The sequence below is a fragment of the Varanus komodoensis genome, unplaced genomic scaffold, assembly GCF_004798865.1.
Source record: "Varanus komodoensis strain SLA01 unplaced genomic scaffold, ASM479886v1 scaffold44_3, whole genome shotgun sequence".
NCBI classification, from domain to species: domain Eukaryota; kingdom Metazoa; phylum Chordata; class Lepidosauria; order Squamata; family Varanidae; genus Varanus; species Varanus komodoensis.
In genome coordinates, this window is record NW_025336010.1 from 6,953,716 (window position 1) to 6,981,700 (window position 27,985).

General features: G+C 43.5%; 2 protein-coding genes across 5 annotated transcripts in view; one reads left to right on the forward strand and one right to left on the reverse strand.

The window, feature by feature from the left end:
- The window catches only part of ESD (esterase D), a 13,162-nt gene extending 1,123 nt beyond the window's left edge, over positions 1-12,039 (reverse strand). The window contains exons 1-8 of one of the 3 annotated variants that reach the window (XM_044444261.1): positions 11,955-12,039; positions 9,286-9,377; positions 7,997-8,085; positions 6,254-6,352; positions 4,258-4,382; positions 2,204-2,323; positions 964-1,062; positions 248-415 (exon numbers count right to left, since the gene is read on the reverse strand). In XM_044444261.1, the coding sequence (XP_044300196.1) occupies positions 248-415; positions 964-1,062; positions 2,204-2,323; positions 4,258-4,382; positions 6,254-6,352; positions 7,997-8,085; positions 9,286-9,353 (768 nt within the window). In that variant the 5' untranslated portion in view covers positions 9,354-9,377; positions 11,955-12,039. Of the gene's footprint in view, positions 1-247; positions 416-963; positions 1,063-2,203; positions 2,324-4,257; positions 4,383-6,253; positions 6,353-7,996; positions 8,086-9,285; positions 9,378-11,567; positions 11,689-11,842 lie in introns of those variants that run through there. The other 2 variants (XM_044444262.1, XM_044444263.1) reach the window with 2 other exon arrangements.
- The window catches only part of NHLRC3 (NHL repeat containing 3), a 20,121-nt gene continuing 4,151 nt past the window's right edge, over positions 12,016-27,985 (forward strand). The window contains exons 1-6 of one of the 2 annotated variants that reach the window (XM_044444259.1): positions 12,016-12,251; positions 16,317-16,469; positions 17,362-17,515; positions 20,899-21,099; positions 22,429-22,520; positions 23,800-23,912. In XM_044444259.1, the coding sequence (XP_044300194.1) occupies positions 12,147-12,251; positions 16,317-16,469; positions 17,362-17,515; positions 20,899-21,099; positions 22,429-22,520; positions 23,800-23,912 (818 nt within the window). In that variant the 5' untranslated portion in view covers positions 12,016-12,146. The remainder of the gene's footprint in view (positions 12,252-16,316; positions 16,470-17,361; positions 17,516-20,898; positions 21,100-22,428; positions 22,521-23,799; positions 23,913-27,985) is intronic. The other variant, XM_044444260.1, reaches the window with a different exon arrangement.

Below are 27,985 nucleotides of genomic sequence, written 5' to 3' on the forward strand. Positions count from 1 at the left end.
AAGCAGTATTTTAAATGTTAATATTATTGAATTTTATTTGGCCAGGGCGGCTTGTTTTATAGTGTATGTTTTATATTATATATTTGTATTTTATTGTATATATTTTAAAATGTTATTTTAATTTTTTGTTGTAAGCCGCCCCGAGGCTTCGGCGAATGGGGCGGCATAAAAATGTTTTAATAAATAAATAAAAATAAAAATACTACTGAGATTTAAGCATCAGACACAGACACATTTTGACCATTACCTGCTGCAGTCTGAAGACCACTGGGATTTTACGCTTTGTGCAGGCAGCAATGAAATTATCAGGAAGCAACTGGCCTACTGAAAGAAACTGGTCATCTTTGCCTTGATCAATCAGAATATCCAGTGCGGAACCTTGGTAGGACTTTGCAATGTGCGTGGCATCATACGCCTGCAACAGATAAAGACTCATTCACTTCTTAAAACAAAAGTGCAGAATAGTATAGAAATAAAACAGATAAAGAATGATCCATAGAAACATCTTGGCACCAATGCAGTCTGTGCTTGAAACTTCATCTGCAACTGGAAGTTAATATGGACCAGTTTCAAAACGTAATACAGATTTCTAATGACTGCTCTACAGAGAAGAAACACATGTATTTGCAGTTCCCTTCTGCATGTTTGGGAAGCCCCAAGAAGGGAGCAAGGTCCTTCCCACCAGCAGGGACAGTAAAAGTTGCTTTCAAGTTGGTTACACATGGAGCTCTTCCTCTGCTCCTAGACAGATGGATAAAGCATTCCCACTAACCTGGCTTGGGTGGACCAGTAACACCCAAGCATTCCAAGAAAGTGTAGCTCTGCTCATCCTTTTGCAGTCCAAAATGTACACTTCTTACCTGTCTGACTTCAAAATGACAGAAGCAATTGGCAGCCCCCATGCAGTTAAAGCTATGGGATTTCTCTATTGTGTGACAAAGTGCTGACATTTCCAATGCTTACCTCCCAGTCAGATACATTAGGTCCTAGGTATCCACTAAATGCCTTTTTCCCCCATGGGCACTGAATTGGGTTGCAGATTGGAGCAAATGCTGAAACAGACTATGTAGAAATGAAAGATTAAAGTGAGAAAGTGCATCAGCTAAGATTTAAACTAGACTTCCTTCAGTATCTATTAATTCCAAGCTACCATTTGTAATCTTACAGAAATTAGGTTTTTTTTCTCACTTTTGTCAAGTATAGAGAAGGCTAGAGCAAGCCCATCTTGTCTTGGGCCTGAAAGTTCATCAGTACACAAACATGGTACACAAAAATATGCCTATTGATTCTTTTTGTTCAAAAACATGTTTATCTCAGAATACAATTGCTGATGAATAAGATTTCTAGTCTCTTACACTAAGATTAACAAATATATGTGCTGTGGCAAACTGCCAGATATCACAATCATAGTGCAACACCTATGGAAGTTGAGGCATTCCTAACTCTGAGATATATTTTGGATAGAATGTAATGCAGATAAGATGGCTCTTCTGTTTTCATACTTATAACACTGACGTTTCCAGTTAAAAGAAGTGTTTCCTATTTGCAGAAGCCTAATCCAATGCTTAGCAAGACTTTTTGTATCAGCTTCTGGAAAATAGAAATAATCTCCATTTAACTTGTTTCTGCCCTCTTTTAAATCAAGATCATTTCCCAGATTTGTGTCATAGAGACTACAGGTTTAGGCAACTGGTGGTCCATGAGTTAATCCAGCACCTGTTCATCAATCCATTTCCAGGAAGATTTTAGCAATATTTAGGTCCAGTACTTAATCTACTGCATCACATTGGCTCTTTAAATGCTTTCTTTGATAATTTCCTTGTGATCAACAAAACACCAACCTTTAACAATCATATTCTGTTTTTGTTGACATACACATAAAATACAACCCCTTTGTCTACTACATCTCTATTGAACAACTACCCTTTTCTTATAATTTGGAAAAATTTAAAATGCTTTCTCAATTCTCATTGCACATTCACCGTAAAGTTTCAGAACACAATTCTTGACTCAAGATGTTACTGTTACAATCCTATGCTAGTTGACATCCCACCAAATTAAACAAGACTGATCCCAGTAAAATAGGATTTGCAGCTATCCATTTATTTTTTTCCAGAAACATTCCTATGCCTGCATTATTATTATTCTTGCATCCTTGGGTAATTCCTTTATTTAATTTGACATATAAGCTCCATAATCTTACTTTGTATTTTCCAGGATTCTTCAGAGCAAGTATCAGAGCACCATGTCCCCCCATTGAATGGCCTGAAATAGACATCCTTTCAGGGTCGACTGGAAAATTGGCATTTATCAAATTGGGCAACTGAAAAACATCAGTGGAAATGGAATAGGTATGTGCATATTCACTTTTTGAGCCACATAGGCTGAAAACCAGATTTACTACCCTAAATCTCTGTTAATCAATGACTATATCTAAATCTAGATCTAAATGGAGCTGCCCACCAAGTAAGCATTGTTCTATAACAGACAAACAGTGGATGCATTCACACATCATGCCAAGCCATCCTGGCAAGAAGCCACAATGGATCACCTGGCTCCATGGTCGGGCTGCCAGTAGCTTGTTGGCCCCATCCATCCCCTTTTGTTCCCCTGGGTGTATCCCAACTACGCCACAGCAGGACTAGTTTGTCTCTCTAATGCAAGTGTGAGATGTTCTCACCTCACTGTGGTTGCACTTTAACCCTCGCCCACTGTTTTTTGGGGGATTTTTTTGAGTTTGCTAAAGCCAGTTTTTGAGATCTCTGTGTAGGCAGCTGCCAACAGCCCCTCTGAGGTGCCACTCAAACACTTTGAAAGGGTTGGCAGTGGCTGCCAGAACAGGAATTGTGAAAGCTGGGAAAAGGGTTGAAGTGCAAATAAGCTGCAGTGAGCCAAAATAAACTAGCCAGTGCCAGTCGCCCCCAAATGCACTTGTGGGGCAGATGACACGGGGGGGGGAGGGGGGAGGTACCATGGCATGCTTGGTAAGCACAGTGAGGAGTTTTTGCTACTTTTATCAAGCAAGTCACTATCCAGTTTCCATGATGGTGTTTGCCATGGTTCAGACAACATGACAACCCATCATGGGTACAACAATGCCTAAAACAAGCTATGGGTTGCAGGGTGGCTTGTTACCCTCAAACAAGCTACAACACAGACACTGCTCTGTGTTCGCACAATATAACAAACCATCATGGGTACCAACCCAACATAGGTTGTTGTATCAAATGAATCCAGTCAATTAGTCGGTTTCTCCTTTGTTTGGAGATATTTAACATAACATAGTGTTAGGCCCCTTGCAAATATGCAAAGGGAGACTGCTTAAGAAGAAAGAGTACTGCTTTTCCTCCATAACGTAGCCTCAAATAGACGCTTTAATTTACTGAGTACATTTGTAACCTGTATTTCATCCATTATGGAACCCAAGGCAGAATACTCAGAATGCAGGATAAAGTAGGAATACAAGATAAGGTTCATAGACAATTTCTCATTTCAGGGGTGACCAGACAGAGACCTACTTAGTTATGGCAAGATGGCTCTGTCTTCTACCCTCAGACCATGGCTTGCTTGGTGGCAAGAAGGACTCAAATAATTCAGGTGAAGAGAGAGTTTATAAGGAACCATGGAGTTCTGCACAAGTGGGTAACTCCAAAAGGTCCAGGGGATCCCCCAAGAATTCCTTTAGTTGTAGGGTGCAGTCTTCTGAAAATTTCATGAAAAATATGGCAAGCACAGCATGATGGTGTGCCTAAAAAGTCAGATCTAGCTTGTTTGCAAACTAAATGTTACCTTCTGGGGCTTAAAAGACACAATAGAGCCCAGAAGGGTCAAAGCTAGCTTGTATCCAAGCTAAATTCGACCTTTTCAGTGCTCTGTAGTATTCTGGAAAAAGCTTATTTTCTAGAGCAGCAAAAAGAAAGTGGCATCAACCACACAAGGAATGGGGACAACCATGCTACATCTTGTCCTTCCCTGAAGTATCACATCACAGAATTTCCCAGAGAGCACATCTGATCCCCAGAAGTGACTGAAGATGGCAGAAAAGAGGAGGACAGACCAAGACAAATATACAGATGTCTTGTTCCTTTGGAGATAAAAGTTTGGAAAACCTAAACAGATCCTGCCTTTATGGGCATGATGGAGTGTTAGAATTCTTATCCTCTTTCCAGAAGGACATTTGCACAGGGTTGAGTATCATACATAATGTTTTATATTTTGATTAAGCCAACTGTATGCATGTAGAATACTTTATCTCACCTCATCCTTGATGTAGGAATACATGCGATAGTTCATTTTCCATGGCTCCTCAGTAGCATCTACATAAAAGCCAGCCCCAGTGCCAAAATCCCAGCTGTCATCTTCTCCTTTAATATTGCACCCACCTACACAGAAAGAGAAAGGAGTTCGGCAAGGCTGTATACTGTCGCCCTGCCTATTTAACTTATATGTAATGCACATCATGAGAAAGGTGGAGCTAGATGAATCACCAGTTGGAATTAAGATTGCTGGGAGAAATATCAACAACCTCAGATATGCAGATAATACCACTCTTGTGGCAGAAAGTGAAGAGGAACTAAAGAGCCTCTTGATGCAGCTGAAGGAGGAGAGCGCAAAAGTTGGCTTGAAACTTAACATTAAGAAAACTAAGATCATGGCATCCGGTCCTCTCACTTCATGGCAAATAGATGGGGAAGAAATGGAGGTAGTGACAGATTTTATTTTCCTGGGCTCCAACATCACCGCAGACGGGGACTGCAGCCAAGAAATTAAAAGACGCTTGCTCCTGGGGAGGAAAGCTATGGCAAATCTAGACAGCATACTAAAAAGCAGAGACATCACCCTGCCAACAAAAGTGCATATAGTCAAGGCAATGGTTTTCCCAGTTGCAATGTATGGCTGTGAAAGCTGGACCATAAGGAGGGCTGAGCACCAAAGGATTGAAGCCTTTGAATTGTGGTGCTGGAGGAGACTCCTGCGAGTCCCTTGGCCCGCAAGGTGATCAAACCGGTCAGTCCTAGGGGAAATCAACCCTGACTGCTCTTTAGAAGGCCAGATAGTGAAGATGAAACTCAAATACTTTGGCCACCTAATGAGAAGGAAGGACTCCCTGGAGAAGAGCCTAATGCTGGGAACAATTGACGGTAAAAAAAGAAGGGGATGGCAGAGAATGAGGTGGCTAGATGGAGTCACTGAAGCAGTTGGTGTGAGCTTAGGTGGACTCCGGGGGATGGTGGAAGACGGGAAGGCCTGGAGGAATGTTGTCCATGGGGTCACAATGGGTTGGACATGACTTCACGACTAACAACAACAACAACAAAAACACATAGAAAGAAAGTCTACAATGATCATTGCTGTCCAGAGTACACAGATGGGCAGTGACCCTTTTCCCTCAGGAGCTGTGTTCTTTTCTGCAATGAGTGTTTTCCAAACAGGTTCTCTGGGCATAATGTTCTCCCAACAATCAGGAAGTTCAGGGTTTCAGATTCTAAGCAAAAAACCCTACATGCTCAGAAGGGCTTTATGGAAAGGAATTCAAAGAGGGTGTACTTGCAACCGCTGCTATCTGGCCTAGCATGCTGTAGGAAAAGGTAGACAGACCACACAAATGGGTTTTCCTAGTAAGGAGCTGCATTCACAGGGAAATCTGTATACTGTTCTTGGATCTCCCCCACTTGAGGTACCGCTGGGACCACCAAAATGCTCAACTGGGAAAACATTTAACCAGGGAATACCAAGAGTTGGAGCCAGATGTTTTTCATTGGAATCCTAGATTTGACTAGGTTCTTGTCCAACAGGATTGCTCCTAAAACCACTTGTCTTGGAGAAACCCAAATATATGGTGATATAAGTGGCTGTCAGTGTAGTGGGGCCTTATGATTTCACCTTTAGTCAGATTCAAACTTGGGAAGGCTCAGCTCCAAAAGAGATGGAGATGCTGGAGGGCCTACTCAACCACACACATTCCACCTCCAGGGTTGACAACTGTGGAGATGGGTGGTAGGTAGTGATGGTACTATTCCAGGGGAGCAAATTTAGCTCAGGGGTTGCCAATTCCTTGACCTCTGCCTTCTAGTTACCGAACTTCTGTGGCTAGTGCAAGCATACACAATTTCCAGATCTGCTGCCAGTGAAGCAATGTACCCCTAATAAAATAGCGAACCTCCCAGATTTGTGTACAGAGAGATTTGTTTGCTAGCAAAAGAAACAGTGACACACACACAGTTCAGGCGATGCTCGTTAGGACCGTGCTTACGTGGACTGGTATCTGGAGCAACGACAACAAGGCCATGTTCGGCTGCAGCTTGATGGAAGCCTGCTTTGGTTATAAAGTTCTGTTCAGTGCATGTTAATCCTGAAAAGACATCAGAATGTTGCAGTAAGATAGCCAGTCACATTCCAGATAGGCACACCATGCAAGAAATTGCAGGGCTGAAAGGAGCACACAAGATGCAGCCTCCACATTTCTGCCTTTAATCAACAATGCTGGACCTATGAGTTAGGATTATTCTGGATTGTTTAAATCATAAATCCAGAGTTTTCAGGTAACAAGGCTGTTGAATAAAAGCGGAAATAAGGAGTGTGCAGTTTATCCCAACAATTCCCGGGTTAAACAACCTGGGAATTGCTTCCCTGCTGTGTGGAGTCGAACTGCTAAGAAATACACACACTCTTTTCACATTTTAAGATGAAATTAAAACCACTGCTGAAATCAGCAGTGTTAAAGATGCATGTTTCTTCTGTTTTTCAGAGAAGAGTAGTATACATCAGACATAAATGACAGGGATGCACAGTTACCACAGAATGATAGAAAGTGGCACACAAAAATGGTCAGTATCACAGGGCACAGATGCAGCATCTCCCAAATACTGGACCCTTTCATAGACAATGGGCAGGCTCATAAATCATGACAAGCAAGGGTACTACGATTGGTTGCAACTTTCCATGTTTTCCCTGACTGAATATAAACTCTGGCTGATTCTGCTACTTTCCACCTCCCCATCCTCCTACTCTCACCATGTGTCCCAGCAGTCCCCATGAGCAAAATCCCCTTCATTACTGTGTTGTTTCCTATTGATCTCAGCTGCCTTTTCTAATTGGTCCACTGAGGTTTTGAGACAGGTTCTCTCATTTTCCTCTGCTAATTATACCTCCATCTCTTCAAAGCTTCCTAGCCAAACCAGACCCCAAAGGGTTTATTTTTAACATAAACACTTCTGCTGCATTGCTCCTCTTTCTTCTCCATGCATTTGCTTGCTTTCCCCCTGTTTCTGAAAGCAAACAGTGTGCTGGACACAGGACTCAGCCAATAGGAACAAAGCAAGCAATGATATGTGTGTTTGTTGCTAGGAAGCCATGGATAGTAGAGATTGGATGCCTGGACTGGTCCCTTCTGTTGCCACTCTTTCCTCAGAACTCCTGGTGTTCTTTCACCCTGAATGGAAAAAGGAGCTCCCAAGTCCAGACATCATGACAGGCAATTGCAGTAAGCAGACATCATACAAAGGGCCACTACTTCTTGTTATGCTTTCTGGCCCAGAACAAACCATGAAGATATACTATGGCTGGTTCGGGACTCAAGTCCACAGTGTTAAAACACAAATACAATTGCTTGTCAAAAAATGAGAACCCAGTAAATGTCTGCATTTCAAAAATCGTTTCTACAACCGAAATGGCCAGAAATTTGCTTATTTTAAAAGCGGTACCTCTTAGGATGTCAAGTTCTGTCATGCCTAACGATATTCTGCATTGCTAGGAGCGCTGAAAACTACCAGATCTGCTTACAGACAAACCTTTATCAAGGCTGAGCTGGTAATATATAAGCAAGGAGTCTTCATTACTGATTCACACACTTGTCTAGATAAATCAAAAAAGCACTTTAAACCAAAGTCACATTTTGCAATGCATTTACAAATTTCAATCGTACTAACATGATACTTGAATTAATTCTAACCACCTCTGATGACATCCCTTTGAAAGATAACATCCAAACACTTACCTGAGAGCCAGTACAATACAGGGCATTTCTCAGTTTCTACCTTTGGTGGCAAGTAAATTCCAAACTTCATTTTGCACTTCAGCTCAACACTGTAAAAAGACAATTAGCACAGGGTAACATAAAAGCTCAAATTGGAGCTGATGAAGGTTAATACCTGAGCCAGATGCCTTATGTGAATTGTTTCTTCATGAAATTAATTCATTGACTAGTGGGCTTGGTAAGAACAACTCAAGCATGAGCAGTCATAGCCTGGAGCTGGGAATTGCCAGATGTTGGGAAAGGATTATCAGAGAAGGCTGAACAGGGCATCTGGCTGTCAGGCAGAAGACCTACGAGAGGCCGAGCAAAGAATCTGAGCAGTCAGCAAATGACTACAGTGGCACTATAAATCAACAGACATTTGGAATGATAAAATCTGTATTGCAAAAGTAGTAGACTAGGACAAGATAGTGTAACAAGGTACATGTTTATTGTTAAGGAACAGATGGATGCTGTTTCAGCAACCTCCTCTCATACCACAAAAAGCCTGAATGTCCTCAAAAATTGCTGCAAGGAACATTCCTACTGTAGCTGATTTTGGGAAGCCCTCCTAGAAACCCACAGCTGGCATCCTGTGCTCCTTTTGTTATCTCTCTCTCTCTCTCTCTCTCTCTCTCTCTCTCTGATTTTATATCCTGTCTTAAGAATTTCAATCAGCTTACTTCATTCTCCTCCACCTGCTCTTAATCTAATTCCAACAACAGCCCTGTGAGGTAGGTTGGGCTGAGAATCTGTGACTGGCCCAAAGTCACTCAGCCAGCTCTGCAAGGGAAGACCTTTTCATTTACCCAGGCTTCAGTTTGTGTTGAAATGTGCACTCTTATGTTTTCAGATCTTTCCCAGCTTCTGGTTTTTACTCTTTTCAAAGCTTTCAATGTTTAAAAATTTAAACTTTTACAGTGTTTTATTATGCTGCATTTGCAGAGTTTTAAGTTTGTGAACCTCCCAGAGAGCTTAGAGGAATAAAAATGTAATACATGCATACATTAATTATGGAACACAATCATGAAGTTAAGTCTCATTAATTTTAATGGAAACCAGGTGTGGAACAAACTCATCTGGATCTACTTCACTGTTTTTATTGCTGCTTGCATATAGAATTCTCCTTCCAGGGAGACTCACCTGCTAACACATTCCCTTGACACCAAGCAAATACTTCCTTATTCTCTCAGGCTCCTAAAGTTTCAGGTTCCACCCTGAAATAGGTTCAAAGGGCAACACAAAATCCTTTCAATAAATAAAACATTTACCTGTCATGCTCAAACACCTTTTGAAACCCATCAAAGCATTTATTGCTAGAAACTTCCTTCAGAGCCATGATCTTGCCTGATAAAGAGGATCACTGAAAAAACAAAAATAAACATTACTTTCATGTGGAAGAAAAAAAGAAAGAAGGGATAGTGTGTATACTGGTAGTTTATGAGCTATGTAGCAATTTATGATCACCAGTTGTCCTGTGCTTGCAGCAGTATCTTTAGTTCAGTATCTTTAATTAGGCTTGCTTCCTCCACTGTGTTTGCTTAGGCCGCAGCTTCAACTGCTGGGGGCAGCTTTAGATTGCACAGGGAGGAATCTCATCAATTTCCCCTGCCTCAGATTGTAGCCAACATCTGGAATGGTCCTACAGATCCCTCCCATCCAGCTTGGTACACTGGCTGCATCTCCACCTCCTCAAACTTCACTTGGACTGGACTTTGCAAAAGTCTGGCTAAGTGTGACCGTTTTATCTTCATAGTTCTAAAGAGCAGCACACAATCTGGCTGCTGTGCAAAAGGGTGGGATGATGTGACACCTGGGATGGGGGCAGAAAGATTTTAAAGAAAATAAAGAAGGCATTCCTGCTTCCAATTCGATTCAGGATCTACATCTAGCATAGGATGGGTAAGAGTCAGTCTAACTTAAGTCCCATTTCTAAATAGGACTAGTGCTAGATACAACCCTCTGAGAAATGCAATATGACTAGTACTGGATATGCTTTCAGAAATGCTACTACATTTTCATTCCCCATTAAGAAAGAGAAGGTACTGCATGCATACTTAAATGTACAATACGACAACCCACAATCAAGGGCTGAAAATGCAAAATGGTGACAGACATGTACCACAGTTCACCAATGGCTTAAACAATCTACAGTGGGCTCTTTGATCATGCAAACTGGCCTAAAGTGACGTCAGCTAAGAGGCTGTAGGTTCACGAGTGTATGAAAGTAGAGAGAGAGAGATGTGGAAGATAAGGTAGTGAACAATGTCAAATGTTCATTTGTGCTCACTTAGCACTGAGCACAAATTGCAGAAAACCAACATTCAAACAGTCCAGACATTCTCCTATAGCTACATTCTTGCATTTCTCTATGATTTCTTGGCCCTGCTAGAGCATCACATTTAGGGAAGGGAACCTAATTATGATATTTCACAATGGTAAGTTTGGTCTTTAGAAACCATAAGAAGAAACAATAGTTTGTTCTATGGCTTTTCTGAACCATCATGGCTTGTTGTATTGTCTGAACCCAGGATCATTGTTTCTATGGTCTTGGTATACAACTACCACAGAGTCCATGGTTAATTGGAAAGCTGTTTTATAAGTTGTGGGAAAGACTTTTCCTCCTTTAAAAACTCTCCTGTCTTGTTGCATCACAACAGAATTTTTTTTTTTTACAGTAAGTGCATGCATATGCTCACTTGCGCTCTCCCTATCTGCTGATAGCAAGATATTTGTTTCCCCAATCCTGTAGATGCATACATTAGAGATTGGGTGGAAAAATTCTAATGCACATGTTGCTCTCTTGAACAGAAATGGGATGCAGAACCAGGATAACATGACTGACACTGAAACGGCAAGATCCTATGAGAACCAGTGTAGCACAGTGGTTAGAGTGTTAGGTGTTGGAAGATCTGGGTTCTAGTTCCCACTTTGCCAGAAAAGTGCAAAGGGCTGTTGCTTGGACAATAAAATGGAGTAGAAGAACAATCTTGTAATAATATTTAGACAGCCAAAAGTCCTATCATGCCCAGCATTCTCAACTCAGTCAACTTCTACTTCTCTGGAGAACACAGGGAATCATGATTTTCGTCTGTATAAACATGCACAGATCTGCCCCTTAGTTTGACAGGTGACCAGCACTATTAAATCCAATAGCATGATTTCTACGATTGTTAGGTAGGTGTCAAGTATGCACACAATCTGCTACATGGCTTAAGTATCTTTGAATAACAATCGCTGCTGTCAATTCATTTGATTTTTGTATAAGGGAAACCTGTTTGGAAACTCATCTTTAGTAGCAAATGTGTTAAACTAACACAATTTAGGGCTCTTACTGTCACATGACACTCTAGTCCAAGAATACCCTTTGCCCCTAAATTATCCAGACAAACAAACTTTACAGAATATTGCACTTTTTCAAAGAATTTTGCATGAAGTGTGTTGCCAGCACCTCCTTTCCTAAAACCCAATAGCTCCTGTACTTGTGCACACATAAATAAGGGCTTTTTCTTCTATTATTTAAATAAATCACGCTTAACTAACCACATCTTACCTTTTACCCAGTCATTTTCTCTTTACTGCAGTATAATATAACGAGAACCAGGCTTTCCAACATTGTAAGGAATCAACTTTCTAACGCTAACTAGGGCGCAACTCTATGTATTGGTAATTAGCTGCTAATAACAAATATGAAACCAAAAGTGGGGAAGCTGGTGGCCGAGAATACTCATACAGAACTAACACCCTCCCTTTATTTTAACTGCAACTGGTGTAGTGTGAACACGGATGTTAAAAGAAGAACCCAGAAAGATCTGTCCCTACACCTACCTTCCCACTTCGCTTCTAATCCTTCCTTTGTCTCCGCTGGGCCCAAGACAGGAGTAAGCAGACCTCAGAAGTTGCCAAAGTCGCAGGGCCCTGCTCAAAGGCTTTCTCTTACCTTCCGATAGAGGCGTCAATGGCTTCCTAGGAATTGTAGTCCCCGAACCCACTCCGGCCTGCCTTGGAAGTTGGAAAGAACTCGATCTCCCAGGAAGCTTTACGCTAACCTTCTGTCGCTGAGCATGCGCACTTCACCTGAGTGAGGGGTGTGCAGTGCCCGTTCCCGAGAGCGGGTCCGTGTGCTGCGTTGATGGGGGTCGGCCGATGTCTCCGGCTCCGCTTGGTAGCGGGCCTTGGAGGAACTGCTTCGCTCTTGCTGTTAATCGCTCTGTATAGGGTAGGGCCTGAGTTGCAGGTGAGTTGGCAAGCGTAGCAACAATCGGTGCTTCTTTGCTTCTTTATGTAGCGCTTTGGAATGTTCAGACTTCAAAGTGGTTCCCATACGCGTTTTAAACAATGCTTATTTTACTGTACTTTGCGCCTGAGTCCTTCTCCAGGAAGCTCGGTGCGGCGCGCATCCGTTGTGCTCCCAGCAGCCCTGTGAGGAAGGCTAGGCTGAAAGTTAATGGCTGGTTCATGGTCACCCGTAGTCAAGCGGATTGTATGCATGAGTTCTTGAGATACGGAATTTTGGAAAGTCTGGCCGCCCCCGCTCCCCAAAGAAACCTTAAATCGGAAGCAAAACAAACAAAAAAGCAAGGACAAAAAGAAAGGGACTCAGAAAGAAGGGCATCAGATCAAATTCAGCTACCCAAGCCCCAGACAGGTCTCAGATCTCCCCTGAACCAGAGCAGGGGCACATGGACTTGATGATCTGCAGGATTTAGCTTTTCATGTCTGTAATATAATGAGCATCCTGAAAGGTATAAATTAAAGAGATGGTGGATAGATGTGCCAATTTAAAAGCTCCCATGGCAAATCTAGACAGCATACTAAAAAGCAAAGACATCACTCTGCCAACAAAAGTGTGTATAGTCAAGACTATGGTTTTCCCAGTTGCAATGTATGGCTGTGAAAGCTGGACCATAAGGAAGGCTGAGCGCCAAAGGATTGAGGCCTTTGAGTTGTGGTGCTGGAGGAGTCTCCTGCGAGTCCCTTGGACCGCAAGGCAATCAAACCGGTCAGTCCTAGAGGAGATCAACCCTGACTGCTCTTTAGAAGGCCAGATGCTGAAGATGAAACTCAAATACTTTGGCCACCTAATGAGAAGGAAGGACTCCCTGGAGAAGAGCCTAATGCTGGGAACAATAAATGGCAAAAGAAGAAGGGGACAGCAGAGGATGAGGTGGCTAGATGGAGTCACTGAAGCAGTTGGTGTGAGCTTAAGTGGACTCCGGGGGATGGTGAAGGACAGGAAGGCCTGGAGGAATGTTGTCCATGGGGTCGCAATGGGTCGGACACGACTTCGCGACTAACAACAACTTAGAGGGATGCTTGAGAAGGAGACAAAGGGATGACTTTACACTGAGTGACTGGGCCAGTCACAGATGCTCAGCCCAACCTACCTCACAGGGTTGTTGAGGGAATAAGATCAAGAAGAAGAGGAGAATCATGTGAGCTGCCTTGAGTTTCTTGAAAGGAAAAAAAGGCAGAATATAAATATAACAAATAAATGAAGGAATGTGTTTTCACTTTTCCAGTCTCCAGAACTGTGATGTCTTTATTCCACCACTTTAAAAAGGTGGTGGGGGGAAGAAATTATAGTTGTATCTTGGCTTTTCCTACAGTGAATCCAGCTGGCTTATATAATCCTCTGTTTTATCCGCACAACAATCCTATGAGGTGGGTTAGGCTGAGAGTGAATGTCTGGCTCAGAGACACCCAATGAGTTTCACAGCTGAATGTGGACTAGAACCTGGATCCTCCATCTAGCATACAACCCTGGCAATTTGGTTTATTTATGAAAAGCATTTACAGCCCACCATTTATCCCAAGAAACTCCCAGTGTGACTTGAAGGTGCCAAGACAGTTCTTATCCTCGGGTTTACAATCTAACTTGAAAAGAGGAGATAAGGGATAGGAAAACAGGGAGGCTGCTGATATGATCAGTTATGGTGCTCTGCTGGATCTGGGGTGGGACTTGATGCTTCAGTGGTTCTGCTGCTTGGCCCCTTGGCACAGTTTTCTGTTTTGCCCTCCCTACTATTTCATCACCAGTGTCAAGTAAGATCAACTGGGAATTTGGAGTACATCAGTATATTGGTGACATTCAGTTCAGGTTCTCTTTTTCATAAGATTCAGCTGAAACTGTGCAAGTGTGCTGAACCTGTGACTGAAGTCAGTAATGGATTGCATGAGGGCCAAGGAACTAAAAATCAATCCAGACAGGATGGAGGTAGTGCAGATGTAGTTTGTCTGACCAGGGCATTGGGTGGTGCTCCTGATTCAAGATCAGGTTTGCTATTTGAGGGTGTTACCAGATCCTGTCTGATTTTTTGAGATCCAAATGGCCAGAAACATAGCTCAACACCTTTTGCTCATGTGAGGGATCCATGAAGGATCCCTCCCTGGCAGAGGTAGCCTAGCCACAGTTATCCATGCTCATGAGAAAGAGCCCTGCTCGGTCAGGGCAAAAGTGTCCTATTTCCCACAGTGACCAATCAGATGCAGATGGAAGATCACAACAGGACATGAGGACTGTAATAGCCTGTTCCTGCTGTTGTTCAGATGCTTGCTGCTTTGGATGCAGGTAGCCCATGATAGCCTCATGGCCATGTGTTTTTCTAATCAGCCCTTAAAGCCATCAGAGTTGGTGGCCATCACTACTCCTTGGGGTAGCTCATTTCGGATTTTTACAATGTGCTGTGTGGAGAAAGTGCTTCCTTCTTGTCTGTCCTGAATCTTCCATTATTCAATTTCATTGGTGATGTTGGGTTTTAGTATTAAAAGAGCGAAAAAACTTTTCTTTCTCTGCACTCTCCACACCATGCATAATTTTATCCAACTCTTTTACCATGTCCACAACTTACTTAACCAAAAGGCCTAAACATTCTGTCTTTTCTTCCTGGAGAGTTGTTCCATCACTGATAATTTTGCTTGCACTTTTCTGCTTTTCAAGCTCTATAGATTTTTTTTGAGGTACAGTGACTGGAGATGAATGCATGCAGTGTACAAATTATAATGACATGGTAGATTTGTACAAAGATATTACAATATTGGCAGTTTTATTTTTGTTTCCTTTCCCAATGATCCTTAGTCTGGAATCTGCTTTTTTTCATAGCTGCGGCACACTAGCTTTGAGCTACCCAATATTATTCTCTGTTAGTCACTGTGAGCTCAGCCCCCACCATTATATGTGGGCAGGAGTGTTAGCACTGTTTTATACTTAAACTGAACCGAAGTTGTCTTTTGGTTGTCATTGTCATTGTCTGTTTTGTTTTGTTTTTGGAACTTTTGGAACTTTTTGCAATCCTTTTTGTGTTTACCACATTGAATAAATATGGCTGTCACTCTGCTCATCTCTAACTCCTGATCACGTAAAAAGTACCAGTTCCAATGTAGGAGTATCACATTGCTTACCTTGTTTTACTGTAAGAACTATCCATTTATTCCTACATCTTGAGTCTTGTCCTTTAACCTATTTAGATTACGGTAGCAGTTTGTATTAGACCTGCTTTTGAAAACTGTTAGGAAGCTTCAGTTGATGCAGAAAGCTGCAGTTATATATTAGTTACAAGGTCTGTACACAGAGTAATTTTTGTGAGTGGTAAAACAGTGGCATTGCTACTGGCCTGCTTTTGGGCCAAAATGCTCATAGTCTTTGGAGCAGAAGCAGGGTGGTAATCCATGAAAGGTACAAAGAGGAGGTCACCTCTTTGGGGGGAATTGCTTTGGGGACACGCAAGGGCATTGCTAATATCTTGCTGCTGCTACTGAATCCTCTTGTATGATGCCCAGTGGAGTTTTGCAGGACCAATTACATGCTGGCCCTAAGGACACTGTAGAGTGATCTGTAGCTGGTCTGATGCCATCTACCCCCAGGCATTTAATGGCGCGTGATGTCACATTTGTCAGCTGTCTTTAATAAGCACAGTATTTTATTGAAATTGTTTTTAGCTGTTTAAATACTTACTAAGTTTTTAATGTTAACATTTCATACTGTGTTTCATAGTTGTGAACCACCTAGAGATCTTCAGATATTGGGTGGTATAGAAATATAATAAATACATGTTAACCTTTCAAGGATACTGAGTTCCTCTTCATGGGCCATCTCTCCCCCTGCACCACCACCTTCACTTTATAGGTGAGGCGGATCATGACCAGAAGCAGGGCCTTCTCAGTGGTGGTGGCCATGCTGACTGAGGGTGATGTGAGCTGTTGAGCCACACATCTGTAGAAGACTCTCCTTAGAGATAAAAATGTAACAGATATATATGTTGCTTTTTCACAATGGTCCATTAAAAAATAATGTATTTTAAAGGTATTGAACCAATTGACTTTCTATGCTGTCTGGAGAATAGAGAAACCACTGTACAAGCTTGATGTAAATTGGCCTAAATTTCCAGAACAAATAACTGATCAAACATTTTGTGTGGCTGTTGATGACATCCATGGATTAGTTTATGTGGGACAGGTAAGAACATACATCATTTTTTGGTCCTAACTGGTAGAGGGAGCAAATCTATAGCTCTGGTTAAGAGTTTCCACTTCTATAGCAACTACTCTGGTAAATCTAAGACAGAATACTTGGTTCAGGCTCACATGTCTAAATGCAGAATGTATAAGGCAGGAAATAGGTGTTCCTATGTTGAGGAGAATATACCATACTTGTGGGAAGCAGATATTTGCATGCCTTCCTTCCAGGGTGAGTGCATTTTCTGTACAGATGAGAATCCCATTGTTTTAAGGAAAATGAAACTTCTTGTGGAATGGTAAGAAGGATTAGCCATTATTCGTAGATTGGCAATGTTAAATAGATAGTTGTACAGATTCTTGATTTATCCTGGCTTACTGTTAATGAGGATAATGCTTATCTTTTTACATAGCTGGGTAAAATTAATTAGAAATATGTACTTTGCATGATCTGAATCAGCGATCTGGGTTTGTTGCACCCAGATAATCAGCTAACGTCCTTGTGGGTTTTTGAAAAGCATCTGCCTATCTCTGTCAACATGATTCAAGCAAAGCAGTTCTAGGACCTTTATCCATCATATTGATAGACTAATAATTCAAAAACTATTTATTTTTGTCCCACCTTTTGGCCAAAACAGGCTTTTAAGCATCTCCCTGGGGCTACCAGCCACTTATTACATATCGTCATAACACAATGGAAAGAAACTTCTAATTAGTGTAACTAAACACTGTACTTCTTTTTCCCTTGTCTTTTAATTGGGAATAACAGTGCTTGGTCAAGATCATAGGGATTGTTTTGAAGTGTATACTGTAAGGATCTGTAATGAAAAATGCTGAGGAATTCTCTCTGTGATTTTCCTGACTGGTTTTCTTTTATGTTTACATACCTTCAGAGAGGTGATGATAATGTGCCAAAGGTCATGGTGTATGGCGAGGATGGCTATTTCTTACAAGCATGGAATATTACTACCATTGAAATGCCCCATGGCATCTTTGCATTGAACATACCCAGTATGAGTTCAGTGTGGATCACAGATGTTGGAACTGGTATGTAGAATGGTGGAAAATGCAGTGTATCTTTGCTGTTTTAGATTTAATTCAGATCAATGCCTGTCAAGTTGCAGCCCCTCAGATATTTTCACTTATGGCTCCCATGAGCCATTGCCAGCATAGCCAAGTGTGAGAGATGTAGGCCCAAACATCTGGAGTGTTGCAAGCTGCCCATCTCTAATTTTAGATTATGTCTTTCCACAAAAGCAAACGTGATGTACAATATATGCAGGGTAGCATATACAAATATATAGATAACATATTTCATTATATAATTTCTTGTAAACTGCACAGAGCCTATGGCAATGGGGTGGTATGTAAATATTAAGATAGATAGATAGTCAGATATAATACCTATATTTCAACATTTTTTAAATCAACTATTGCTATTAAGATCACAACATAGAAAAGCAACACCATCAGGGAATTCTCAAAAACCCAACAAATTGGTTTGGCATCTTTCTTCCTACCCAAGTTCTCACACCAAGGACATTGATGGACCTGCTGCACATGATCCTTGCAGTCCATGATGGCTTGTTAGCCACGCACAGATGCCAGGATGGCAATCCCAGCCCTTCCTGGTGTCGTCTTGTTACCTAGCAAGGGTGGGTTGCTGGAATGAACCTAGCAAGGGTGGGTTGCTGGAGTATTTAGCAAACTACCCCCTGAAATGAGAAGCCATGGCACCTTCCCACCATGCCTGAGCATTCAACATGGGGGCCCACAACAAGTCCCGCATGGAAATTCCCCTAGGTGGTTCCTTGTGCACAGACCAGGCTCAGGGCTTTAACCAAGTCTCCTCTTTCCAAGGCTAACTGAAATAGCCACTTTACCATCTGGTGAGAGTAACCGCCACCACCAGCAGGTTCCTCTTGAAGGCTCCTGTGGTGATATCCAACTGAGCTTCCCAGGGTGCAGCCCTATGCATGCTTAGACAAATCACCTACAGTATTCTTATTTTAAGAAGCAACCCATAAGTCTTAATTGAAAAAAAAACTTTTAACTCAGACAGAAACTGACCCAGCTTCTGTGGCCTTCTATGGGGGATTTTCTCTGCAGTGCTACCACCATTTGTAGGGAAACTGCTTCACTAGGCAAGCCCAGTTTTGGGGTGACTTAGCAAATGCTTCTATTTCAGGGCCTAAAAGACTCTCTTCCGCTGCAAGTCAGTGTTACACAAGCTGAATTTTTCCCTTTGCCACCAATTTCCTTAGAATACTAAGTCTTAGGCAAGAGATGAGCACCACTTTAGAGATGGGAAGAACTATTCACTCCTTTATTAGATACTTTGTATCTAGGGGAGTACTAATGTTTACTTCTGGGATTTCAGAAGAATGTTTGCAGGAATTTCTTAAGGACTCAAAATATGCTGTTGCAAAAACAGTCCAGCCTCTTAATGCTTCTTTAACCTCACACCAAATTCCCTAAAAATGCAGTCCAGCCAAATGCACTGAGAACCAGGTCCAGCTCCTGGGTGCAGTCTTCCTCTGATTGCCCAAGCCCTTCTTCTTGTATTCCTGAATGCCTGTATAGTTTGTTTTGCTCCCTGCCACCTGCTTGTATAACCTTCTCTTGCCAAGATCTTAGGGCAGCCTGGCATAACACAGCCACCAGCTCCCTACTTTGGACCTCTGCCAGGCACTGGTTACCCCACAGAGAAGGAATAATATTCAGGCCTTATTCATTCTCTCCTCAGCTTTCATCTAGTCCTTCTGTAGCATCAACCAGCAGACGTTCAGTCTGCCTGACTACCAAAAGACTGCCTTAGCCCCTAATTATTATTATTATATACCACACATAGCGAAAGCTCTCTGGGTGGTTTACATCAATAATCATAGAATCACACACTCAAGTCCCCTATCCAGAGTCTAACCAGGCCCAACTTTGCTTAGCTTCCAAGATTAGGCAAGGTAAGGCACTTCAGGTTATATGGAAATGATTATTTCCTATCTGCTATTTTCTGTCTAAGTTGAATCCCCAGATAATCAAAACTGAAGTTGCCTCCTCTAGGCCCCATCTACAAGTATTCACAAAGACTTCTGTCTCTCCCACTTCTGAACTTCGCCAAGCAACTACTGCAAAGACAGGCTTTCAGCACAGCAATGGCATGAGGTTTCAGGCCTGCACAAATACATTGGAGACTCTCAGAGACCAGACTGAGTATTTAGAGGAGGGAAAAATTACAGGCAGTTCCAGGGTCTGTAATTTTGTTCCTGAGAAAATGGAATTTCTTCTTTCAGTTGAATTTGTAAATTGGATCAGGTGTATTTGGCCCTCCACATTCAGGGCAGTCAGGGACACAGACCCCTGAAAAACCACAAATCCCTCTAGGCCCCCATCACCCAAACTCACCAGTGCCTCCTTGCAAGATTCAAAACTCTGTGAGACAAGAACTGGGCAGGCACAAGCAGCTTTATTGAAGCGTTTGCAAATGCTGGTTCAGAGTCTCAGTTGCCTGAGGAACAAAGAGCAATTTACACAAAGCATACATGAGATTATATACATTTCTTTCCCCGATGCTCAGCACTACCCCTGCTTTGTCATTGGCTGGTTACTAAGAAGTCACAATCTTCTCCATCTGCCTACATCATACTCCTCCTCGATATGATCCCCCCTCCCACTCATACATCCCATGTTCATGCTAATGAGCCTATTACCTATGAGAGGTGTGTCAGTTACTATTCATAAGCCTATTAAGCGTGCGCACTATTTCCTAAGAGTTCAATAGGCCGGTTTGGCCTTGTAGCCATCTCGCTTGATGACCATTTATCTCCCAAAACTTGTGGGAGGATGAGATAGGAAGAACAACCCTTCTTCCAAGCTCATTCCAGTTTCTGTTCCTTCCTTCAGTAGGATACGTGCCTGTATGCTTAGTAGCAAATGGTGTTTTACTGTGTGCGTTTGCTAGGGTTTTTTTCTGTTTTTAAAAAGATACTATTCTTGCTCTGTTTCTCACATCCTCTTCACAGCAAGGAAATGCCAGAGAGATTTCCCTCCCTGGGTGGGCAGGGCAGGAAGGCCTGCCTTGGAGGCCTCCCTCCTTCCCCTCTCTGTGATGAGGATGATGTTCGTAACTACGGGTTGTTTGTAACTCAGGTATTTGTAGCTTGGGGAATGCCTGTATATGTATGGCATTTCTTCACAGCCAGCATCCCAAAAGCTACCATTTTTACGAAATCAGTTGATTTTAGAAGACAGAGAACTACTGGTTGAGGGATTGCAGTAGGATGAGGAATAGGAACTAAAAAGAGAGAGATGAAGTACCATTGGAGAACTGTCCCCTGTCAGTGTCCTGTTGTGCCCAGTTCTTACTCTTCCTTAAATGACAGTCTTCCCAGAGAAAATGTCATATTGAGAAAATGGCCTCTTTTTAAATCTAGGCAAGTATGGACACACAGTTAAACAGTACAGCCCTGCAGGCCAGCTTCTGCGAATCATAGGTACTCCAGGTAAAGCAGGATCTGGTACAAACCCCCTGCAGTTTGACCAGCCAGCAGACCTTTTTGTTGAGCCTATGGGAGACATCTATATTGTGGATGGAGATGGAGGGCTGAACAACCGCCTAATCAAATTGACGCCAGGTAAGCAAAGTGACACCTGCAAAGTGGCTTGGGTTTGTAAGTAGCTGTCTTCGTGATTGAGAGCCCACTGGCATGGGCCTTGTGGCTTCTGACTGACACAGTCAGCTGCAGCCATCATCCTGGTGCATTTCACTTACTTGTCTGTCATTTCAGCATTTCTTCAGGGCTCTTCTCACTTCCATTTAGGTTTGCACTTCAAGCATACCTATAAGAAGACGTCTGTTTTGAGTAGTGTTTTGAGCCACAGTAGAATCCAGGTCTTTAAAGAGTAGGAGAGCATTTAAAAGGGGGCAGGGAAGCCACATAATCTTTAGTGAGTAGCCTTTATTTTGACAAAATTTAGAATATGTTCACCCACTCCATTCATGGGGATCAGGCAGAAAGGGGCAGCCACCATTACTGAAAAATCCAACTCTTACAGTAGAGCTTACTTCCACATAGTGTATACGTCCATAGTGTATAAGTTTGCACTATTCATACCATCCAGCCTCTTATTGATCAGTTGTCATTCTTGCTTCTAAATCTGTTGCTGCTGTTTATTGCCCAGTGTATTAGATACTTTGGCTACTAAGTGCCAAATCCATAAATCTATTAATCAAGGCTAGTTGGACCTAAACAGGGAAAGTCCCTTTTTACATGTTCACATAAATCCAAGCCTTCTTGTGAGCATGTAGATGTGGCTTTAGACTGTCTGCCAGCCTCATCTTTTAATTTCAGGTGTAATCTTCTAAATATGAGCAGAACTATTGGTGCAGGATTACTAATAAGTTAACTGGTCATAGTAAATTTTATAGCATTCACACAGGATCTTCTGTATGGAACAGTAGACTGTAAGCTCCACATCTTGAAGAAGTAAAATGGATTTTCCAGTAATGATTAGAATACTGACTAAAATTCTAGGGTGCTACTTATGCCAACATGCTGCAGGGGTGATTACTCGATAGAAAGCTAGATTTCACTGTGTGGCTAAATGCTTATGGGTGGAATATTGCTTGGTATTGTTTTTAAAGGAATCATAGTATAAGTATGCATTGCTTGTTTTCCTAATGTTAGACTGTCTTCACAATTTTGTTGTGACCTAGTAGCTGATCTGTAATAAAATAAGTACAACATAACATAGTATTTGCTTTCTTTGAATGGCAGGATTGAGACAAAGAGTAAATTATCTTCCACTAACAGATGTCTTGCAGATTTTGGGATGTTAAACTGACCCTGGCTTTGTAATTGGTATAAACATGAATGCAATACTTTTAGCCAGTTTTAATATTGCTATTTTATTACAAAAGCAGGGGAATGCATGATGTTTCACCAGCTGCTTTCTGCCCACAGATTTAAAGACTTTATGGCTACGTGGTGAAAATGGTTCTGCCCCTACGCAGTTTAGGATTCCACACAGCGTAACAGTGGATTCTGTTGGACGGGTAAAGTAGCAGTAGCGGTTTCATGCCACTTCTTATTTCCCCTTTTCAGCAAAATGTTTGAAACACAGAAAGAAATTAGCAATTACATGTTAAATAATTATTCTGGCTGCCTCCATTCCTATTCTGGTTTACAAAATAGCCCACAGGAAATGGGCCTGCTGAGCAGTCTATGCATATGGAATGGGCTGAAGGCAGCATTCAGATATTATGCATACCCCAACAGAGGCAGTGCTGTAAAGCTGGAGCAGCAAAGATGATGGAAAGCCAAGATAATTGGGCAAGTCTGTGGAAAACTTTAGAACAGGAGCGGGCAACAGTCTGATGCAGCTGCTGCTGTGCCACCAGCCCGAAAAGTGCTTGTTGGCTGCCAAATTTCATCAGCAGGCCCTTGCAGAGGCTTAAAAGAGACAGATTCAGCATCTCTTTTAAGCCTCCAGAGCAGTTTGCTGCTGAAGTTCAGTGACAAGCTGTTTTGTTTCTTGATTTGCCATCTCCACTCTGCTAAATTTTGACAGCAGGGATTCAGCTGGGGTGAAGTTACAGGTCGGGGGTGGCACTAAGTAGTTCCTGGAGTCCTCTATTGTTTCTTATCCCTTCTTTAGAGGTGAAACCATGGAGTTTGGACTGGATAGAGAAGGGGAGGAAAGGGTTTCCCTGTATATGTCTAAGGAGAAGCAACATCAGAGTAAGAAGAAGTAATCTAATTTGGTGATAGGTTGAAGCTGGGGAGCCAAGGAAAAGAAGGGTCAAAGATAATGTTGGGGCTGCTTAACATGGCGGACAGAGAAGATGCCTACTGGGGCCAAGAGTAATCAGGAGGAGGAAGGTTTGGGGAAAAGATTAAGCAGTTCAGTCTTCAGCCTACTGAGTTTTAGAAGGTAGAAGTGCCACACAGGTATATGGAAATGAAGTGCTGAGCAGGGAATAGGTATGAATGCATGTAATCTATATTTATATACCATCTGTCATGATCTAAATTCCAACATAAAAACACAGCAATACTTTACAATCAGCAGAAAGCATTCTTAATATCCTCACATTGCTGACAAGGTTCAGAATGCCTGGGTGACTAGAAAGGCTGCATGTTCCTGACTGATAAATTAAAAAAAGAATCCATTCTTACCTGTAATGGAGTTCACAAATCATATGTGATATATCATGCCAGGATTAGAACATTTCGTTTCCTATTTGATGTTATTAAGTCTTTTGGTGCATATGCAGATCTGTGAGAACTGTTATTTTAATGGTCTTACAACAGGTTCTCCGTATGCCTTTATAGGTCTGGGTTGCAGACAGAGCCAACTGGAGAATCCAGGCTTTTGACAAAACAACAGGGGAGTGGTTGGGCACATGGCGTAGCTGCTTCACAGAAGATGGCCCTTCTTCTGTCAGGTATATGTCCTGTATGCTTGCATGCAAATGAGTGTAGCAGGTGGAAGAGGGGACTTTTCAGCTGACCATCGCCACACTGTTTGTTTATTTATTGCATTCCACTTCTATACTGCCCCATAACCCGGGGGTTTTATGGGCAGCTTACAAATGCTGAAAGCAGCATATAAATACAATCACTAAAACAGATAAAAACAATAAATATAGTAAATTATTAAACCATCGCACATAATAAAAGTATATAAAACCATATACACCATGACCAAATAAACCAATAAATTAGCAACCAAAATTAAATAAATAATCAACAACAAAATATAAATTAAATTAACCAAAAGCTTATTTAAACAAAAAGCTTTTTACATGGCATCTAAAAAGAAAGCAAAGTTGACACCTGCTATATGTCCCTGAGGAGCAAATTCTGGAGTCTGGGTGCTACTGCAGAAAATGTCCCCCTCCTAGCTCTTTCCCCCTTGATTTCATGAGGGGTGGTATTCAGAGAAGGATGTCAGAGGAGGATCTAAGTGGGCATATAGAAATACAGTGAGAGAGGCATTACTGAGTGAGCCTATCCCAGAGAGAAAGTATAAATTACCTTCCCTTACTGCTTTTAAATTACCTTCCCTTTTGACTCTGGCCTCTTGGCAGAGCAGCAGAGGCACAGGCTGAGAGAGAGTGCTGAGTGGCCAGGGGACTGGCGAAGGCAAGGTAGGAGCTGGGCAGGGGAGCAGAGGGCCAGGAGCAGCTGAGAGGAAGGGGGCGGGGCCAGAGAGGCGGGAGGGGCCAGGAGGGAGCAGACAGGCGGGGCCACCGGCCTGAGGGGCTGATAAGGCCGTGCTCAGCCACTGCAAGCCCTTTTGTCATCCCTTGCCTGCGTCCCTTAGCTGTGGCCCGGGCTGTCCGGGGACTCCCTTCCCTGGGACACAGAGGTTGGTTTTTTTTTTTTTTTTTTTGCCTTTCTTCCCTCTCTCCCTCCTTTGGTTTTGCTTTTGGTTTTGCTTTTGGTTTTGCTTTTGGTTTTTGGTGCTGTGCTGTGCTTTGTTTTTCCTCCAATTTAAATTTAAGTTTATTTTATAAATTTAAGTTTATTTTATCCTTGTGTGTGTGTGCACGAGTGGGTTTTTGTCTGGGAGAACTGGGCAAGTGAGAGGAACTGCAGGACAGACAAGGCAGGGGACCAAGGTAAGGTCTTGGAAGGGATACCGATGGCAGACCAGGAGATGGCCTTGGCGGGAGGCACGGGTGTTGCTGTCCGCTGCGACAGCTGCGACATGTTCGCCCTTCTCCCCCAGGAGAGTCTGGCTTACACTTGCCCTCGGTGCAAGCTGGTGACCCTGCTACAGGAGGAGATGAGGTGCCTGAGGGCTGAGAGAGCTCTCCAGGCCCCCCGGGAGCAGTCCCCCTCTGGACAGAGGGTTGAGGGAGAGGCCACGGGAGGAGCAGCTGCGGAGACATGGAGGTATGTCACCCACAGGAGGAGGAGGCCAGCACAGCCTCCTCCTTCTCCTGGCACCAAACTGGAGCTGGGAAACAGGTTCTCTCCACTTGGGGAGGCTGGGGCTGATGAGGCCTTGGGGGACCAGCAGGACCCCCAGCCTGGGACGACAAGCGGCAAGGGGGCCGCTGCAGGAGAGGCAAGGGCCAGGGCACGGCCGCCCACCACCACCAGGAAGACCCGGTGGCGGGTGATTGTTGTTGGGGACTCACTGCTGAGGAGCACTGAGCCAGCAGTGTGCCACCCCAACCTGGAGACAAGGGAGGTTTGCTGCCTGCCGGGCACACGCATCCGGCATGTGAAGGACAGAGAGGAGCATCTTGTTCGCTCCAGGGGTCACCAGCCGCTCCTGGTGATCCATGTGGGCATAAACAACATGGCCAGGCAGAGGGTGGTCGGGATCACCAGGGACTTTTGAGGCTTGGAGAAGAAACTCAGGGAGCTAAAGGCCCAAGTGGCCTTCTCGTCAATCTTACCGGTCCTGGGATTTGGGCCAGGAAGGGACAGGAGGGCCTCCGAGGTGAACGACTGACTTAGGGTGTGGTGCCAGAAGGAACGCTTCTGGTTCCTCGACCACGGCACTCGGTTTCTTGCCAATGGACTTCTGGCAAGGGACAGGTTGCACCTCACAAGGATGGGGGAAAGCGTCCTTTGGAGATGCTCTAGTGAGCTTCGTCCAGAAGACTTTAAACTGAGCCGGGGGGGGGGGTTCAGGCCTCCCCAGAAACGTGTCTGCACTGGACAAGTGTGGGGAGAGGATCAGGGCTCTGGGAGCAGGGTTTTAGAGATACTGCAGGGACTGACAGGACTCCTACAGAGAGGGGCCAGGTATCAGGGAGGATGGGAGGAAGGAGGAGGCTGGGAACTCCAAGGAAAGGAAGCGGTGGGAAGGAGTTGAGGTGCATGTACACCAATGCTAGGAGCATGGGTAATAAGCAGGAAGAGCTTGAAGCTCCCCTGGGAATAGGAGGGTATGACCTGGTGGGAATCACAGAAACTTGGTGGGATGAAAGGCAAGTCTGGGGTGTGAACATAGAAGGGTATCACATTTTTAGAAAGGACAGGAAAGGAAAGAGGGGTGGGGGCGTGACGTTATACATCAGGGAAGGGATAGGATGCAGTGACATGGGGATTTGGTAGAGGCAGTCTGAGTGAAACTTAGGGGTTTTGACAGGGAAAGAGACCTGACAGTGGGGGTATATTATCACCCTCCAGGTCAACTTGAGACCCTAGATGATGTCCTGACAGGCCAGATTCTAAGGATATCTCGGGGGAGAGACACAGTAATTATGGAAGATTTCAATCTCCCGGATATTAGTTGGGAGACTCACTCGGTGGTGACAGCCAGGTCACGTCGCTTCCTAGAAGCTATAGAGGGAGGGTTTTTCACACAGAGGGTCCGAGAGGCGACGAGGGGGGGAAACATCCTTGACTTGGTCTTGACCAGTAGGGAGGAGCTGATAGATGAAGTACAGATTAGGGGAGCTCTGGATGCGAGTGATCACTCCATCCTATGCTTTGAGATCAGGGGACTGGGGACGTGCAGCAGGTCGAGCACTAGAAGCTGGGACTTCAAGAGGGCCAACTTTGGCCAACTGAAGGCCAGACTGGGGAAAGTCTCCTGAGATAGGTTACTGGAAAGTAAGCGAGTTGAGGAGGGGTGGATAGCACTCAAAAGGGAAGTTTTGGAGGCACAAGCCTTGACGATACCTCTAGTCAGTAAGGTGGGGAGGCGGAGGAGAGTGCCGCCATGGATATGAAAGGAGGTGGTTAGAGGGATTAGACGAAAGAGGAACCTTCGTAGGAAATGGGTACTGCGGCAAATAGACAAAAGGGTATACCAGGAGGAGGAGGCCCGTTGCAGGATTCTTCGCAAGGCTAAGGCTGATTGTGAGCTGAGACTTGCCAAGAATATCAAGAGCAACAAAAAGGGCTTCTTTCAGCATGTAAATAGGAAGAGGAAGGGGAGACAAGTGGTGGGACCACTAAATAAGGAGGAAGGAGATCCAGTGACTGATATGAGGGAACAGGCACAGATGCTAAATTACTATTTTGCCTCTGTGTTCTCCCCAAAGCAGGATGAGGGATATCCACATAGGAGATTAGATGAGGCTGGGGACTTAGGGGCACAGATTAGAGTCACCCCCCCCCCTTGAAGTCAAGGGGCTCCTCAGGCATTGGACATTACAAAGGCGCCAGGCCCTGATGGGTTACACCCGAGAGTACTTAAGAGAGTTGGCAGGGGTTCTCTCACGCCCACTGGCCTCCATCTTTGAGGCCTCGTGGAGAACGGATGAAGTTCCAGAGGACTGGAGGGTGGCATCAGTGGTCTCAATTTTCAGAAAGGGTAGTAGAAGGGACATGGGGAATTACAGACCTGTTAGCCTTACATCCATTGTAGGAAAAACAATGGAAAGGCTCATAATAGAAAGAGATCTAGTGATACTAGATAGGGAAGGGAGGCTGACAGCCACACAAAACGGCTTCCGCAAAAACAGGTCCTGCCAGACAAACCTTGTGGAATTCTATGACAAGGTTTTGAGATGGCTAGATAGAGGGGATGCAGTGGATGTGGTATACC